This window comes from Schistocerca gregaria, chromosome 6 (assembly GCF_023897955.1).
Source record: "Schistocerca gregaria isolate iqSchGreg1 chromosome 6, iqSchGreg1.2, whole genome shotgun sequence".
In the NCBI taxonomy this organism is placed as follows: Eukaryota; Metazoa; Arthropoda; class Insecta; order Orthoptera; family Acrididae; genus Schistocerca; species Schistocerca gregaria.
Window position 1 is genome coordinate 124554396 of NC_064925.1, and position 18300 is coordinate 124572695.

The following is an 18300-nucleotide window of genomic DNA, read 5'->3' on the forward strand; positions in this document are numbered from 1 at the left end:
CCTTACGACTTATCTTAGAAGAAAGATTAAGAAAAGGCAAACCTACGTTTCTAGCATTTGTAGACTTAGAGAAAGCTTTTGACAATGTTGACTGGAATACTCTTTTTCAAATTCTAAAGGTGGCAGGGGTAAAATACAGGGAGCGAAAGGCTATTTATAATTTGTACAGAAACCAGATGGCAGTCATAAGAGTCGAGGGGCATGAAAGGGAAGCAGTGGTTGGGAAAGGAGTGAGACAGGGTTGTAGCCTCTCCCCGATGTTATTCAATCTGTATATTGAGCAAGCAGTAAAGGAAACAAAAGAAAAATTTGGAGTAGGTATTAAAATTCATGGAGACGAAGTAAAAACTTTGAGGTTCGCCGATGACATTGTAATTCTGTCAGAGACGGCAAAGGACTTGGAAGAGCAGTTGAACGGAATGGACAGTGTCTTGAAAGGAGGATATAAGATGAACATTAACAAAAGCAAAACGAGGATAATGGAATGTAGTCAAATTAAATCGGGTGATGCTGAGGGAATTAGACTAGGAAATGAGACACTTAAAGTAGTAAAGGAGTTTTGCTATTTAGGAAGTAAAATAACTGATGATGGTCGAAGTAGAGAGGATATAAAATGTAGACTGGCAATGGCAAGGAAAGCGTTTCTGAAGAAGAGAAATTTGTTAACATCGAAGGGATCGGTTGGTAGGACATGTTTTGAGGCATCAAGGGATCACAAATTTAGCATTGGAGGGCAGCGTGGAGGGTAAAAATTGTAGAGGGAGACCGAGAGATGAGTACAGTAAGCAGATTCAGAAGGATGTAGGTTGCAGTAGGTACTGGGAGATGAAGCAGCTTGCACAGGATAGAGTAGCATGGAGAGCTGCATCAAACCAGTCTCAGGACTGAAGACAACAACAAAAACAACATGTGAACATTATTGCTGACCGCCTGGATCTCGCTTGACGTCTTCTCCATTAGAGATGGCATCTTACAGTCGGGTGTCTGTATATATCAACAGGCTACAAGGTGCTACAGTGGTCTGAAGAGTACGTTAATGTTTTAGCCTCCAAATTCACCTGGACTGAAACTGATGGAGCTTTGGCTCATCATTGTGAATAATCCACATATTACATACTATTCCCTGATTAAAATTAGTTGATAGTTGATACCCGGTTTCCTCCAATCAGAGAGCTCAGCGTCACGCCGGAATCGTTCTGCGTTGTCGAATTGCCATAACAATTAGTCCACTTTCAAATTCTTGTTCGGCTTTCTTCCTTGATGTTTTTGAATCCCGAGTCCTGTGTCTGCCGCTTTTATTTCTTATTTCATCACACACACACACACACACACACACACACACACACACACACACACACACACACACACAATGATGCTAACGAAATACACAAGTTTCACAGACAACACTAACCAAATACTATTGAATCCCTCGGCAGAAGACGCAATTAATCATCACGTATATATTTGTTGTTGGTTGGGTTTGGTTGTTTTGGGGAGGAGTCCAGACAGCAAGGTCATCGGAATAGGGAAGGACGGGGAAGGACGTCGGCCGTACCCTTTCAAGGGAACCATCCCGGCATTTGCCTGGAGCGATTTAGGGAAATCACGAAAAACCTAAATCAGGGTGGTCGGACGCGGGATTGAACCATCGTCCTCCCGAACGCGAGTCCTGTGTGCTAGCCACTGCGCCACCTCACTCGGTATATTTATTGTAATCGCAGAGATTCGCTTACATTATATAAGCTTCGCACAGCGTCGCAAGAAGCCGAATTTTTGAAGGCTGCAATTCATCGTCGCGACTGGGTCACCGGAGTCGTAAATACAATAGCCTTCCGCTGTGTAATCGCTTAGTGTGGTGGTTAGCATACAAACTTCATCTGTAGACGGTCGTAAGTTTAAATTTCATTTGCATCGAAATTTTTTATTTTTCTAAATCTAATGAAAATGTTTTGACTATTATTAATTAATTAATTGATTTTAAACGTAATTTTTTATTTGTAATACTTTTCCATGAAATTTTCATCATCGTATTAATCTTTTTATTTGCTCTTATCTTTTTCCTATCATTCCTCTTCTTCTGGAATCTGCTTGTGTCGCCTACAATCTCTAACAAAGTGCCAACCATAACTGCTGATCGATTGGTAACGCAGCAGTGTGAGAATAGGTAGCTTCAGGTAACCAGTGATTGCGAGAGATTACAGGTTGCCTTTACTTCTGAAACGGTTGTTAGCGTTAAACGCCGTGAACAAAGCGATCGTGATTTTAATTCTGCCGCATATTGCTGACCGCCGTTTTTGCGGATACACTGCGGTTCACGCAGTTGTGGTTAGGTTAGGGTACGAATTTAAATTCTAGGCTATAAGAAGGGTCGTCTGCCGCAGTGCGATCATTCTCCACTGAACATCAGCTGTCGACAGAGAATCTCCCATCATAGCTCGCGGCAGCCGCTTCCAACAGTGCACAACGTTAGACGTTAAGAGCATTTGTGAACACGAATGGTATCCAGCAACAGATGTGGCAACACGATAGACAGAAGTCAATTATGAAGTACACTACTGGCCATTAAAATTGAAATACCAAGAAGAAATGGAGATGATAAACAGATATTCATTGGACAAATATATTATACTAGAACTGACATGTGATTACATTTTCACGCAGTTTGGGTGCATAGATCCTGAGAAATCAGTACCCAAAAGAACCACCGCTGGCCGTAATAACGGCCTTGATACGCCTGGGCATTGAGTCAAACGGAGCTTGGATGGCGTGTACAGGTACAGGTGCTCATGCAGCTTCAACACGATACCACAGTTGGCGTATTGCGACGAGCCAGTTGCTCGGCCACCATTGACCAGACTTTTTCAATTGGTGAGATGGAGAATGTCCTGGCCAGGACAGCAGTCGAACATTTTCAGTATCCAGAAAGGCCCGTGCAGGACCTTCAACATGCGGTCGTGCATTATCCTGCTGAAATGTAGGGTTTCGCAGGAATCGAATGAAGGGTAGAGTCACGGGTCGTAGCACAAGTGAAATGTAACGTCCACTATTCGAAGTGCCGTCAATGAGAACAAGAGGTGACCGAGACGTGCAACTAATGGCATCCCATATCATCAAAAATGGTTCAAATGGCTCTGAGCATTATGGGACTCAACTGCTGTGGTCATCAGTCCCCTAGAACTTAGAACTACTTAAACCTAACTAATCTAAGGACATCACACACATCCATGCCCGAGGCAGGATTCGAACCTGCGACCGTAGCAGTCGCACGGTTCCGGACTGCGCCCCTAGAACCGTCGAGTACCCCATCGCAGGCGCTGCTGTCTGTGATGCAGCGTCAAGGGCAACCGCAGCCATGGCCACCGAGATAGTCCATGCTGCTGCAAACGTCGTCGAACTGTTCGTGCAGATGGTTGTTGTCTTGCAAACGTCCCCATCTGTTGACTGAGGGATCGAGACATGGCTGCACGATCAGTTACAGCCATGCGGATAAAATGCCTGTCATCTCGACTGCAAGTGATACGTGGCCGTTGGGATCCAGCACGGCGTTCCGAATTACCTCCTGAACCCACCGATTCCGTATTCTGCTAACAGTCATTCCTGATGTCAGCACGTTGTAGGTGTCGCCACCAGGGCAACCTTGTGTGAATGCTCTGAAAAGCTAATATTTTCATATCTACATCTACATCCATACTCCGCAAGCCACCTGATCGTGTGTGGTGGAGGGTTCCTTGAGTACCTCTATCGGTTCTCCCTTCTATTCCAGTCTCGTATTTTTCGTGGAAAGGGAGATTGTCGGTATGCTTCTGTGTGGTCTCTAATCTCTCTAATCTTATCCTCATGGTCTCTTTGCGAGATATACTTAGGAGGGAGCAATATACTGCTTGACTCATAGGTGATGGTATGTTCTCGAAACTTTAACAAGAGCCCATACCGAGCCACGGAGCGTCTCTCCTGCAGTGTCTTCCACTGGAGTTTATGTATCATCTGCGTAACGCTTTCGCGATTACTAAATGATCCTGTAACGAAACGCGCTGCTCTCCGTTGTATCCTCCCTATCTCTTCTATCAACCCAATTTGGTACGGCTCCCACACCGCATTCAAGCAGTGGGCGAACAAGCGTACTGTAAACTACTTCCTTTGTTTTCGGATTGCATTCCCTTAGGCTTCTTCCAATGAATCTCAGTCTGGCATCTGCTTTACCGACGATCAACTTTATATGATCATTCCATTTTAAATCACTCCTAATGCGTACTCCCAGATAATTTATGGAATTAGCTGCTTCCAGTTGCCGACCTGCTATATTGTAGCTAAATGATAAGGGATCTTTCTTTCTATGTATTCGCTGCAGATTACACTTGTCTACATTGAGATTCAATTGCCATTGCCTGCACCATGCGTCAATGTCGCAGCATCTTCTTCCTGTCGGTAAAATATCGCGTCTGTAGCACGTTATGTTCGTGGTGTAGCAATTTTAGTGGCCAGTAGTGTAATATGGGAAAATAGATATCTGGCCTGGAGAATGTGCGATGGTACCTGCAGTACGCCTAGGATGATGGTTGCCACCTCCGGTGACAGGGAGCCGCCAGCTTCGTTGAAGATGAAGACTGCGTAGCTGTTGACGGAGAGGGTGCCGCAGAACTGCTGGTTGAGGAACAGCAGGAGGACGATGGCGACGGCCACGAGGGAGGCCCGGCAGCGCAGTAGCTCGCACAGTGGCCGGCGGTCGCCGTCGCCCTGCTTGGAGCCGCCCGCGTCCAGTGAGGCCTGGATGCATGCCATCTGGTGCTCCACCTCCTCCTCGGAGATTCCGCGACGGAGCCACCGCAGCGCCTGCCATTAGGTCCACGTCATCGATCGTTCACACGTTCCATTTACCTGCTTAACGATTACTGGCGCGCACTTCCGCTTTTCACTTCGTAAACCGTCGATCAATTCCCGCATTTTCTCTGCTACATCGATTACACATCGTTCCCCCCCCCCCCCCCCCATCCCTTTGGTCTTTCGAGGGAATCTACATTAGCCAATGAATAGCGAGGGCGCGGTCGCCTTACTTCGACAGACTTGTCTTCGAAATGAGGAAGTGGAAGTTAGAGTGTAGCAGTCTTTGGGGGAAAGAAAGGAGGTAGGAGAGGAAAAAACGAAAAGGGTGGGGGGACAAAGGAGGGAGAAGACTCATAAGGGGGGAGAGGGGCAGGGCAGGCTCGAGAGGGAATGGGAAAAGGCAGATAGAGGAAATGCAAAAGGACTTGGGGGAGAGAAGGGGGTAGAGAGAGGGGAGGTGGGGAAAAATGTGGATGGAAGGGGGGACAGGGAGCCCGGGTAAAAGATCGAGGAAAGGAGGGGGAGTGAGGATCAGAGTTGATAGGAGGGATAAATGGAGGCAGAGAGGCCATCATCCGGGAGGGGGAGTTAATGGAAGCCACCTTGGGAAAGGAGATGAAGGGTGTGGAGATGGAGGGTAGGGGGGAAGCGACAATGAAGACGTGGCAGGGCGCGGGACGGGAGAGGAGAGGAGCAACCAGGGGGTGAGGGGGATTAAGGCGGCGGGAGGTGTAGTGGATGCGGATATGTTCGAGGAATAGAAGCAGATGCGGGAAAGGAATGAGGTCATAGGGGATCCGCGTGGGGGACGGGAGGTGTATATGGAAGGCGAGGCAGAGTGCATGACGCTCAAGGTTCTGGAGGGACTTATAGAATTTTGGGGGGGGGGGGGGCGATATCCAGGGGGATTGGCATAACAGAGGATGGGACGGATTAAGGATTTGTAGGATGGTAGCGGGGTGCAACCCCCATGTCCGCCCAGAGAGGAGTTTGAGGAGTCAGAGGCGGTTGTGGGCTTTGGATTGGATGGGGCGGAGTTGAGGGATCCAGGTGAGGTGACGGTCAAAGGTGAGGCCAAGATAGGCGAGGGTGTTTGTTGTTGTGGTCGCGATCAGGTGAACAGTTCTGACCAGGGTGCGTATTCTGTATCTTTCCGCTATTGTTCCAACCGTTTCGGTACTCAAGAACACCGAACGGTCTAGTACTCGAATTAGAGCCCCTGCGTTATTCAGTATGCATTTCGGAAGCAATACTGTTCGGGTCTAGAGAGCCGAAGCGCTGTAGTCGGTTCGTGTCGCGCAAGCCAATTAAAAGCAAGCGGCCCCGCATGCGTTCTGCAGCGATCACAGCGCCACGAACACAAAGCGGCTAGCAGACCACACAAGCGTACTATTCTTCGAAGTACCGAAAAGATAGCGTATTTGACTGTATTCTGCAGATTGTCGTAAATGTCGCATTATGTCATCTTATTCTCATTCACACTGACATCGTGTTTAGGATTTTGCGTTTCGGAAAATGAATTAAGAATAGTATGTAGTACCACATTGTACTAATACATCTATAAAAACACCCATAAAATTGATTCTGAGAAATTCAAAGAATAAAAAGATAAACAGAATGTGGGTATAACTCGCTCCAAGAGATCCAAATGATTAAGTAGCCCACTTCCCTACATGATACGTCATCGATTTGGGTATTAAAAACAAAACTGAAAAAAAACGCATTTTCGAGAGCTCCTGCAGTTCGTCCAGGTTTATAACATGCTTCTCATGAATGAAAATGTTTCGTATGTGACGCTACAGTCTAAAAATGTTACGGCGGAGATCTTTCATCTCTGCCTACTGTTGTTGAGAATTCGATCGCAGGTAAATACTTGTGACAAGCAAGATTATGAAGATGACTGCTGCTAGGTACATTCCCAGTATTTTAAGTTGTTTTATTTCATTCCTGTCTAACCGCATACTCGGAAATCGCTACATATTCGGAAAGAATGGTGAATTATTTCTGACAAGAAAAAAATATAAATTCACTCTCGGATGTTTCACTCACAGCAATTTCATATTTTGATTTTTAAACACACAGAAATCACGAAATCATTACTGAGGAAGTGCGCTATTACCTGTAAGTAATAACAAATATTGCAGAAAAATCTTCACTTACACGAATAACATTGTCTTATAACGTGTTGCATAAATGAAGAGCGAAAAAAATGTTTTTAGTGCTCCATCCGTGCTCGAAGTCGTAGCCTTTCTTATCGCATACCCGCGCGCTAATCACTTAGCCACGCCAAACAACAATAATTTACAGCTCAATTTTTGTACTATTGCGGACAGGAACGTAGGTTTACTTCTTTCCCGAAGGTGCTGCGTAAGTCAGAATTGCGTGATAATTTTGAAGGTTTCCACTATCAGGCTTCACATAATTACTTTCCATTGTTACTTGAAAATTCTAAACACGTTTCGATAATTACTAACTACACCATTTGTGGGAAAAAATACACAAAGTCACTAGCAACGTGAGTTCACACTCATGTAATATACGTAAGCAGAGCCAATGTCTTGATATGTAATGGTCTTTAAACTCTTATTTGCATAAAAAATAACACGTATTTTGAGATTATATTGACCGAAATTTTTTTTTGATGTAACCATTCACAGTAACAACGTAACCTAACCATATTTCTAACAAAGGAGAATATTCTATTATGAACTTACTTTCCGACTGGACCGTAGCGGTCGCGCGGTTCCAGACTGAAGCGCTTAGAACCGCTCGGCCACCAGCGGCCGGCTTTAGTAACACAATCACTAAATCCAAAGCTAAAACCGCTAAATATGTATAAAATGACAAATTATAGGTGTACATAAACCACTGCTCACCGACCGACAGTGCAACACCGAAATCTAAAACCTCTCAGTACAATTATCTTAACATCGGAGGGAGAACCGTTCGGTAACTGGTCTCAGAAGCTTACTGAATAGGATATTTCGACAAAAAACCGAAAAAAGACGTCACTACCGAGACTAACCCACTACACCGATCGGTATGAACGATACAGAATAGGGCCGCAGGGCGTGGTCGCTAGAAGTTGCAGGTGATGGTCAGACAGTTGTCTGACGTACACAGAATTGACAAAAGTCATGGTAAAGCGTTATGAACGTATTCAGATGGTAGCAGTGTCGAGTACACAAGATATAAAAGGTACGTACATTGGCAGAGCTGTGAGTCGTTCTCAGGTGAGTCATGTGAAAAGATTTCCGACGTGATTATGGCTGCACGACGGGAATTAACAGACACTGAACGCGGAATGGCAACTGTAGTTAGACGCCTGGGACATCCCATTTCGGATATCAGTAGGTAATTCAGTATTCCGACATCCACAGTGTCAAGAGTATGTTGAGAATACCAAATTTCAGGCAATCTCTCTTACTGCACACAAAGCAGTGACCGACAGGATCCACTTAACGACCGAGAACAGCGGCGTTTGCGTGAGTTGTCAGTTCTGACGTACGAGCAACACTGCTTGAAACAGCCGCAGTAATCAATGTGGTACGAGCTGATGGTAGGGTTCTAGTGTGGCGAAGGCCTCACGAAGCCATGGACCCAAGTTGTCAACAAGGCACTGTGCTAGCTGGAGTGCCTCCACAACCGTGGGGGCTCTGTTTACATGGGACGGACTGTGTCGTCTGGTGCGACTGAACCGCTTATTGACTGGAAATGCTTATGTTCGGCTACTTGGGAGTCATCTGAAGCCATACACGACTACATGTTCTCAGACAACGATGGAATGACAATGAGAAATGTCACCGTGCAATAGTTGTTCGCAATTGGTTTGAAGAACATTCTGGAGAGTTCGAGCGAATGATTTGGCCACTGAGATCGCCCGATACGATTCCGATCGAACATTTATGGGACACAATGGAGGGGTCACTTAGGGTACAAAGCCCTACATGGGCAACACTTTCGGAACTATGGACATCTGTATAGGCGGCAAGGGTTAATATTCCTGCAGGAGCTTGCAACGACTTGTTGAGTCCGTGCCACGTCGAGTTTCTGCACTACGGCCGGCAAAACGAGGTGTCACATGATATTAGGGGCCATCTCACGACCTTTGTAATCTCAGTATAAAGTGGTAATGAGCATCGCTGCGACATCCCGAACGGTTAGCTGAGCGGTCTAACGCACGGCTTTCCGGAGTGGGAAGGAGCGCCTGGTGCCCGGCATGAATCCGCCCGGCGAACTTGTGTCGAGATCAGGTGAACCGGCCAGTCTGTGGATAGTTTTTAGGCGGTTTTCCATCTGCCTTGGTGACTGCGGGCTGGTTCCCTTTATTCCGCCTCAGCTACATTAGATCGGCGTTTGCTGCGCAAATAAGTTCTCCACGTACGCGTACACCACCATTACTCTACCACGCAAACATAGGGAGGGGCTACACTCGTTTGGTGTGAGACGTACCGGGGGTGCAGGACGGGAGGGGGGGGGGGGGGCGGTCTACAGGGGGCCGAACCGCACAATAACCCTGGGTTCGGTGTGGGGCGGTGGAGAGGTGAAGTGGACTGCGGTAGTCGTCGTGAGGTTGTGGACCACTGCGGCTGCGGCGGGGACGGAGCCTCTCCGTCGTTTCTAGGTCCCTGGTTGACATACAATACAATACAAGATGTACTGGAATCAGCAGAGAAATCTATATACGAGTGAAGTAATAAGTTCGTATTGAAGACGTGAGAACAAAGAAACATATAATGCTCTTCACTATTTGTCTACTTACGAACAAAAGCTAAAGTGTACTATTTCCTTGCTAGTTGTCGTGTTTCATGGAGCAGTGTGTTAGGTTAGGTCTTCTCGCGGAATATGTATAGTCTATTGCAGTCAGAGTGGGAAGTTGGTAGTAATATGAGCAGGGGCAGCAGAAGAGAGTAGCCAGGCAGAGCCAAGCACAGTCATCCGCTGTAGCTGCATCGCAGCTGATGGAATTCTCCTCTTTTAGCTAAGGACTTCTACATGTCGTGTTGTGGATGTGGGCTCACCCGCTACTGACAGATTCAATTTAAGTGCACGGAACGGAGGTAGTTAGTCACCGTCTTTGTGTAAAGACTTGGGATTTTCGTGGTTACAGTTCTTTCAGAGAAAGTATGTCAGGAGTTGCAACTGTTTTCTGAATAAAGTCAGAAGTTGTAAAACACTCACTGTGTTTTACCTTTAGGTACTTATTCCTTGCCTTAACCTTTGTAATAGGGCAAGTAATGTTCACGTTTTGCATCCTCATAGTGGAGCAGACGAAATCTGAATAGATGTCGTGTGAAACGTGCCTGTTAACTTTCATTTATGTCGCGCACCTCCATCTTGGTGTTTATCAAGGAAAATCACCAAACAGTCGTATGCATTTGAGAAATTATTTTACTTTATTTTGAAAATCAGTTTCTGCATTTCAGTGTGCTATCTTCAAGCCCCTTCATATTAAAACAAATATACGTGTAGTGTATATCAAGATATACCACAGTTGGCTTTTCAGAAAATGAAGCGTAATGACAAAAGTTCTTGAAACTTACAAAATACAGGTCTCAGCGCTAAGGCATGTATCTGTGCCAGTAAAGCACAAAAATGTAGGCTATGTACACATACTGGTTAGCAACGTAACTATTTGAACATCTTAGAGTTATAACAGGACATGCAAAACATCACAAAAGAACAAAAACAGACAATATGTAATCAGAAGCACAAATGAACAAAGTTTTTTATAAACAAATACCCGCATAATTCTTATAGATGAGAAAAACCCTAGTTCATATGAAGGCCTGTCCTCATTCGAAGTAAAACATCGCCGTATAATCTATGAAGGACAGGATAGTGTGCATATCCAGCGCCTGCTTATTATCACTACTGATGGTATATCAGAATTAGTTGTCAGAACATCAAAAACACAACCAGAAGCAAAACTCAACGGCAGGTGACATATTAAGTGGAAAACGGTATGCAGAGAACATGCGAGGAACATTTCTAAAATATCTCGAGAGCATATTAATATAGCAAATCAAAATAAAAAGATATGCCTTGTTGTCCAATACATGAATTAATATGCGGGCAAAAACAAGTGTGTAGCAACCAAGGATCTCAGACCCATATCCTTAAGAGGATATAATAATATAATACTATTTCCCTGGGAGTATAAGGTATCACACTATCGACCCATCTATAAAATGACGGCCCATCCAAATAGGAACTGACTCATAGCAAGCTATATCGCGACAGGTAGTGAGGAAAAGAGTAAGCTAAGAGTAAGGTAAGTGTGCGAAGACAAACAGGACACCAGGGTACAAGCCCAATGTTTAAGAAACGTCCTAGCACAAAATGCGTTTGTGGGTGTGAGGGGGGGGGGGGGAGGGGACTGCGGGTGAAAAACCTGTTGTTAAATTGATTCAGACTAAAAACCAATCATGGAATGGAAGATTACTAAATCAAAATCTTGCAAAATCTGGGGAAAACAAAGGTGATAAAATAAACAATGTGTTGTCACAATCGTAAATATGGCAGGAGTCTCGTGCCGCACAGAAACAACTTGTGACTCACAATAGCAGCACATAACAATCTCAAAACTCATAGCTATAATCAGCTCGATATCAATCCAAAATCCATAAACACCGTAAAATGCGCGTATATGTTAAGAACATCGTACCATATCCCATCAGGTTTACGGTGAAGTAAATGTCACAATGTCAGAACTATGTTAAACTAACTCGTCGCTAGTCATGATACTTAAGTCAAAAAAAAGTACCGAATATCCCACATGCGACCTGATGAGTGTGTCAGTTTGAGTCTAGAAATGTAATCATCTAAAAACAATACTCACACAAATTGATTACAACAAACCACACAATAAGAAAAAAAATGGCTCTAAGCATTATGGGACTTAACATCTACCGAGCGAGGTGGCGCAGTGGTTAGACAGTGGACTCGCATTCGGGAGGACGACGGTTCAATCCCGCGTCCGGCCATCCTGATTTAGGTTTTCCGTGATTTCCCTAAATCGCTCCAGGCAAATGCCGGGATGGATCCTTTGAAAGGGCACTGCCGACTTCCTTCCCCGTTCTTCCCTAATCCGATGAGACCGATGACCTCGCTGTCTGGTCTCCTTCCCCAAGTACCTCAAACCCAAACTTAACATCAGAGGTCATCAGTCCGATCTCTTACGGGAATCAGTAACTGCGAGAAAAGGGTTCATGAGCAGGTGACGCTATGTCAGTAGTGTGTAACAGGCTGGGAACTCGGGAGGTGGCCCTGTGGCCGAGCGGTTCTAGGCACTTCAGTCCAGAATCTCGCTGCTGCTACGGTCGTAGGTTCGAATCCTGCCTCGGGCATGGATGTGTGTGATGTCCTTGGGTTAATTAGGTTTAAGTAGTTCTATGTATAGGGGACTGATGACCTCAGCTGTTAAGTCCCATAGTGCTTAGAGCCATTTGAACCATATTTTTTTGGGATCTCGGATAGCCGAGACAGTTAAGGTGACAGCTCGCGTTAAGTGGGCTATCCGGGTTCGACTCCCAGTCCTTCACATCTTCACCATTCATCATCTCAAATCCCAAATTCGGCTGACGTCATTAAGGGGAGGTACCGGCGAAATTTGAACGCAGTCGTAAAAAAAATCGTAGGGGGGTGAAAATTTTTTTCATAGCATACCTTGGCGTGCTGAATTCAGTGGGTAAATCTAATTTTCTAAACAACTTTTTCTTCATACTTTTTCAAATCCATGAGTGGATTGTTGGTTGTCATGGAGTGTATTCAGAAAAAAAAAATTGAGCCATAAATGTTTTAATTGACAGAGGAGTAAAATTTTTTTATTGTGACAATTTGACTGTTTTCATAAGGTTAAAGTGAAGTTATTTTTCTATCAGTAGATAGATGCATATGGTGCAGAAATTTATATGAATATATCTGTATATGTGCATAATCTGTACGAACATCTGTAATCGTGGATGTATATGTGCCTAATCTATATGTGCATCCGAAATCAACGTAAAGAAGTGCAACTATAATTTTCATTTTTTTGTTATATCCAGATATGTGTATTCACGTTTGGGGCGGACTCATTTGTGAATTGGAAAGAAAGTATTTATAAAGATTTATGGCCCAGTGTCTGTGGCGGCGCGGTGTTAGGTTCTTAGAGCGAGCAGATGATTAAAGACTCGAATACAGTCCACTTCATTTACATTACTTTATTCATACCACGATATATACACTCTAGCGGTAACGCTCCTGCAGTATACAGTCTGCCAAGTCTAACGCGACACCGAAGCACGACGATTGATGACAGCTGGACGCCTGACGGCCAGAAAAGACCTACTTTTATTCCACATGGCCAGCTACACCCGCGGTCGACGGCCCACCCATGCAGCCGCAGTGGAGATGGGAATGTTTGATGTAACGTCTAAACTACAAATTGTGTGCCAACCTATTCATGGGCCATCTACAAGAATCCTTTCTAAACACCCAGAATCCTAAACCCCTCACCTGCTTCAGATTCATTGATGACCTATTTGCGATTTGGACGGAGTGTGACATGAACGTTAATAACTTCTTCCACATTTGCTTACCTGGTCCTACTCAACCAACAAGACACCTTCCTAGTTGTAGACCTCCACATCAAAGTGGCTACATCAGTACCTCCGTCGATATCAGACCACCAGCAATACCTCCATTTCGACAGCTGCCACCCATTCCTTACCAAGAAGTCCTTTCCATACAGCCTAGCCAACCACGCTCATAGTATCTGCAGTGACGAGTGGTCCCTCTCGATATATACTGAGGGTCTCACTGAGGCCTTCACAGACTGTAATTATCCTCCCAAACGGGCACACCACCTCCTTCCAAAGTCCCAACGTCTGGCCACAGAGAGCATTCCCCTCGTAGCTCAGTGCTACCTGGGGCTGGAACAACTGAATTACATTCTCCACATACATTCTTCACCAGGGTTTCGACTACCTCTAGTCATGTCCTGAAATGAGAAATTTCCTGCCCACCATCCTTCCTTCCCCTCTCACACAGGTATTCCACTGCCTACCGAATCTACACAACACTCTTGTCCATCCCTACACAACCCCTGCTCCGAACCCCTTACCTCATGGCTCGTACCACTGTAATAGCCCTAGATGCAAGACCTTACCATACCCATTAAAGGCAAGACTATCTGTGAAACCAGTCACGTGGTCTATAAGCTATGCTGCAACAAGTGAGCTGCATTCTATGTGGGCATGACAACCATCAAGCTGTCAATCCACACGAATGTAGCCACCGTTAAAGTGTGGTCAGTTTACACTTTTCGTATGTATCCTGTTCCTGAGCACACTGTCCAACATAACATCCTTCATTTCAATGACTGCTTCAAAGCCTGTACCTTATGGATCCTTCCCTCCGACACCAGCATTTCTGAATTGCGTAGGTGGGAACTTTCCCTTCATTATATCCCCTACGTTCCTGTAACCCTACTGGCCTCAACTTTCGTTAGTCATTGTCCTCACCCCTTCCCCGTTCCCATTCCAGCACTGCACAGCCCTCATTACACCATCGCACCCAGTCTTTTTACTTATCTCCTTTTTCACTATCTCTCCCCAGTTCTTCCCTGCCCTCCATCTAACCTCAGCAACATTTCATTGTCCGTCACCCCTATCATACTATCCCTCCTCCTCCCCGCCCCAGCCTCCTCCTTACCCCCATCCAGTCGCCACTACCATCATACACTGGTGATGCTGCTCGCAGTGTGGTTTAGTTGCCTGAGTTTGCAATCATGTGTGTGTGTTTGGTTTACGCGCGCGCGCGCGTTTGTGTGTGTGTGTGTGTGTGTGTGTGTGTGTGTGTGTGTGTGTGTGTGTGTGTGTCTGTTGTCCATTTTCAGCGAAGGCCTTGCTGGCCGAAAGCTTTATTTGTGACAGTCTTTCGGTTGTGGCTAACTGCGACTCAGCGTCTCTGCTGTATGGTGAGTAGCAACTTTCCGTTTCATTATACTATTGCATTCCATCCTAGATTTTTCATCGTTCCATTAAACTAAAAATAAAGTATACAATTTTGAAACTATTGTCTTTTATTTATTTGTTCCTCCATACTGGGCCGAACACTGCATAATGTCGTAGTATTTTTATTTAACGCTAAATTATTGTCACGTATTATAAATACATATTTTTTATAATTTGTTTATTCTTTTCGTATGTATATAGTGTTAAAAAGATCATTATATTTCAAACTTTTGGAAAAATATCAGAATGGCCGATACAAAAACAAAAAAATTGTACTGCTCCATCAGTTTTAAAAACTTCGGTTCAAAACATTTTTGTGAATACATTACGTGACAGCCAACGACTCCACGTTCAGGTTTGGAAAAATATTAATTTTTGTCAAAACTCAATACTCAGATCGTCTGAAAAAAATTTGTTTAGTAAATTGGATTTACCCACAGAATTCAACATGACGAGACATGTTACCAAACAAATTTTCATTCCCCTGTAATTTATTTGCAACGGGCTTGAAATTTCACTGTTACTTCCCCTTGAAACGTTTGAGCAATCTTTTTCTACGTGTTTGCGAATCGTGCAACTGACGCAGGAATTTGATACCAGCCCAGTATGCTCCTAGTGGGATGTGGGAAACCACCTAAAACCACATCCAGACTAGCCTGCCCGCCAAACCTCGTTGTTAACACATGTGGCTGATTTGTTCCGGAGCCGGCGCACCTCCCCGTCACGGAAGCTGCGCTTTATCACGCACGCCTATATGGACAGGAACCTCCTACCGAAACTAATCGTCAGTAAAGCATTATTCACCGAAAAGCAGCTTATGGTGGTGACATGAATTTCTTCAAACGCATCTCGTGTTTTAATTGGAGTTGATCACAACTTTTTTTTCCGAAAGAGCTCTGAGGGACTCTTATCTCAAATGAAAAGGGATGGATGGTAGGTCTGGGACTGAAATAATGTCACTTTACCTGTTCTTTCTTTTGTTTCAGGTAAGTGGAGAGGAAACGTCTCCAGTTTCCGCGATGCCACTGTAGCCTGCTATAGCAGCCGCTAACTCGTGACGCGTAGTCTGCAACGCAGGGGGCGCAATAAACAGTGCGTAGGATGAGACGCGTTGCTGCTGTTGTACGCACATCACTGAGGAACTCTTGGCTTGTACGTTGGACGCTGCATGATTCTGTGAGTGTTATCGTTTTCGATTAAGTGTTTCTGTTTAGTGAGCGATTTGTAAGAGATAGTGTTTCGAGTATGTTTAAGGAGTGTTATGATGGCCGTAATGGGAACAATCTTTAGACAAAAGAGACTGAATTAGCCCTCCATGCTTTTCCCTCGGAATGCAAGTTTTGCAACAAACTTGACTTTCGAAATGTTGTAGAAAAGATGCTGTGAACGTTACAGACACTGTAGTATGCACTCGTCTTTTCGAAGAAACAGATTATGTTGAGGAACTTGCTAAACATGATAAATTTATAAAGGAAAGAAGTATTTAAGACATGTATTTACATCGTGCCTTTTTGCCTTGTAGTGATGGCCCGCCATTTCCAACAGAAGAAAGTTATGTACGTTTTAACAAATGTGCTACACTTAAATGAAGCCTAAAGAGTTAAGGAAAGCTTTCATCATGGAAGAGGAAACTGTTAAATGTACATTTATTAATGTTGTTTGTTATCCTCTAGATATAGTTAGTTAACAGAGTTCCTAGTGGCACTGTTCATTCACTAATAATTAAGCTTTACAACAGAGCGCGGAAATTTCGCGGTCTCACTGGATGTCATCAACAGAGAAGGCAAAGAAGAGGTACTTCATCCCCGCTTAACAAGGAAGTAGTATACATGATCACTTTACAAGAATTGTGTAAATTTTGTGTAGTAACTTAGATTAGATAAAACAGTGAAGATAATTGGCAGTGCAAAACCGTTGAGACTTTCGTGGTCAGTTGTTGACTCCAGTCCACCATCAAAAATGCTGGGTGAGCCCTTGAAATTGCCAGCCACTTGTGCTGGTGAAACGTCAGAAAAGTCGTTAAACCAACGTCGTGCGAAGATCTCGTGAGAGACGTAAACAGGCAGTGTTTGTTTGTCAGCACTAGAACTCCAACTATCTAGCAACATTCTTCGATAGTGCCAAGGTCTGGCGTCTTTCACATACCACGTAGCAGCTTTTCTGGACGGAAGTCATGGTAAGTAAACTCGCCTATGTTTCCTGTGAAAAGTACTTTCCAGCGCTGTTAACGTTTTCGAAGTAATTCCCTGTTATATGGCAGAAATCCAGCAACATGGATCAAGTTGTTGAAAAATCCAAGGATGGTGTGGAAAATTAGCTTATTCAAATGCTTGCTAGAATTATGGAAAACTGAAACGACAGTATTCACCTACCAATTAAAGTTTTATTAAGGTTGTGATGCATTCAAAATGAAAATAGCCTTATCTAGATCTCCTCACTAAAACCTGTCTTAGCGGCAACTTAGAAACCTGGGTGTTCGTTTCCAAAACTCACTTGATAGAAAACTGCAAAAACAAATTTTGCGGTTTTGAGCCCTATGTGTGTTTCGAGTGATAGTTGCTTGAAACAAAGAAAGGAAAGCTGGAACATGGAAAGAGCATATAGAGGGTCTACACAAAAGATATGAACTAGAATATTATAGAAATAGCACGTAGATGGACATGAAGTGGGAGATACGATATTTCGAGAAGAACTTGACAGAGCACTGAAAGACCTAAGTTGAAACAAGGTCCCGGGAGCAGATGACATTCCATCAGAACAACTGAAAGCCCTGGGAGAGCCAGCCACGGCGAAACTCTTACATCTAGTGGGAGACAGGCGAAATACCCTCAGACTTCAAGAGGAATTTAATAATTCCAATTCCAAAGAAAGCGGGTATCATAGGTGTGATTATTTTCGAAGTATAAGTTTAAGAAGTCATGGCTGCAAAATATTAACACGAATTCTTTACAGAAGAATGGAAAAACTGGTAGAAGCCGACCTCAGACAAGATCAGTTCAGATTCCAGATAATGTAGGAACACATGAGGCAATAGTCACACTATGGTTATCGTAGAAGAAAGGTTAAGGAAATGCAAACATGTGTTTATAGCGTTCGTAGATTTACAGAAAGCCTTTGACAATGATGACTGAAATATTAGCAAGGGTAAAATACAGGGATCGAGAGACTATTTACTACTTGTATATAACTAAAAGGGCAGTTATAAGAGTCAAAGAGCATGAAAGGGTAGCTGTCGTTTAAGAAGGGAATGAGATAGTGTTGTAGCCCATCCCCGATATTAATCAATCCGTACATTGACCCATGGTTGTGGTCTAGGGTTAGCGTCTTTGATTCATAATCAAAACGTCTTCTGTCCCGGGTTCGAATCCCGCCTCTGCTTAAATCTTGATTAATAATCAGCATTGGCGGCCGAAGACTTCTGGCATAAGAAATCACCTTCATTCTGCCAACGGTCTTGTCAAAGAGGGTGGAGGAGCGGACA

General features: G+C 44.3%; 1 protein-coding gene across 2 annotated transcripts in view; it reads right to left on the reverse strand.

Annotated features, from left to right (window-relative positions):
- Window positions 1-18300, reverse strand: part of LOC126278011 (facilitated trehalose transporter Tret1-like) — a 132376-nt gene that overhangs the window by 18526 nt on the left and 95550 nt on the right. For both annotated transcript variants that reach the window (XM_049977715.1, XM_049977714.1), the window contains one exon: window positions 4534-4830. In XM_049977715.1, coding sequence (XP_049833672.1) covers window positions 4534-4830 — 297 coding nt within the window. The remainder of the gene's footprint in view (window positions 1-4533; window positions 4831-18300) is intronic.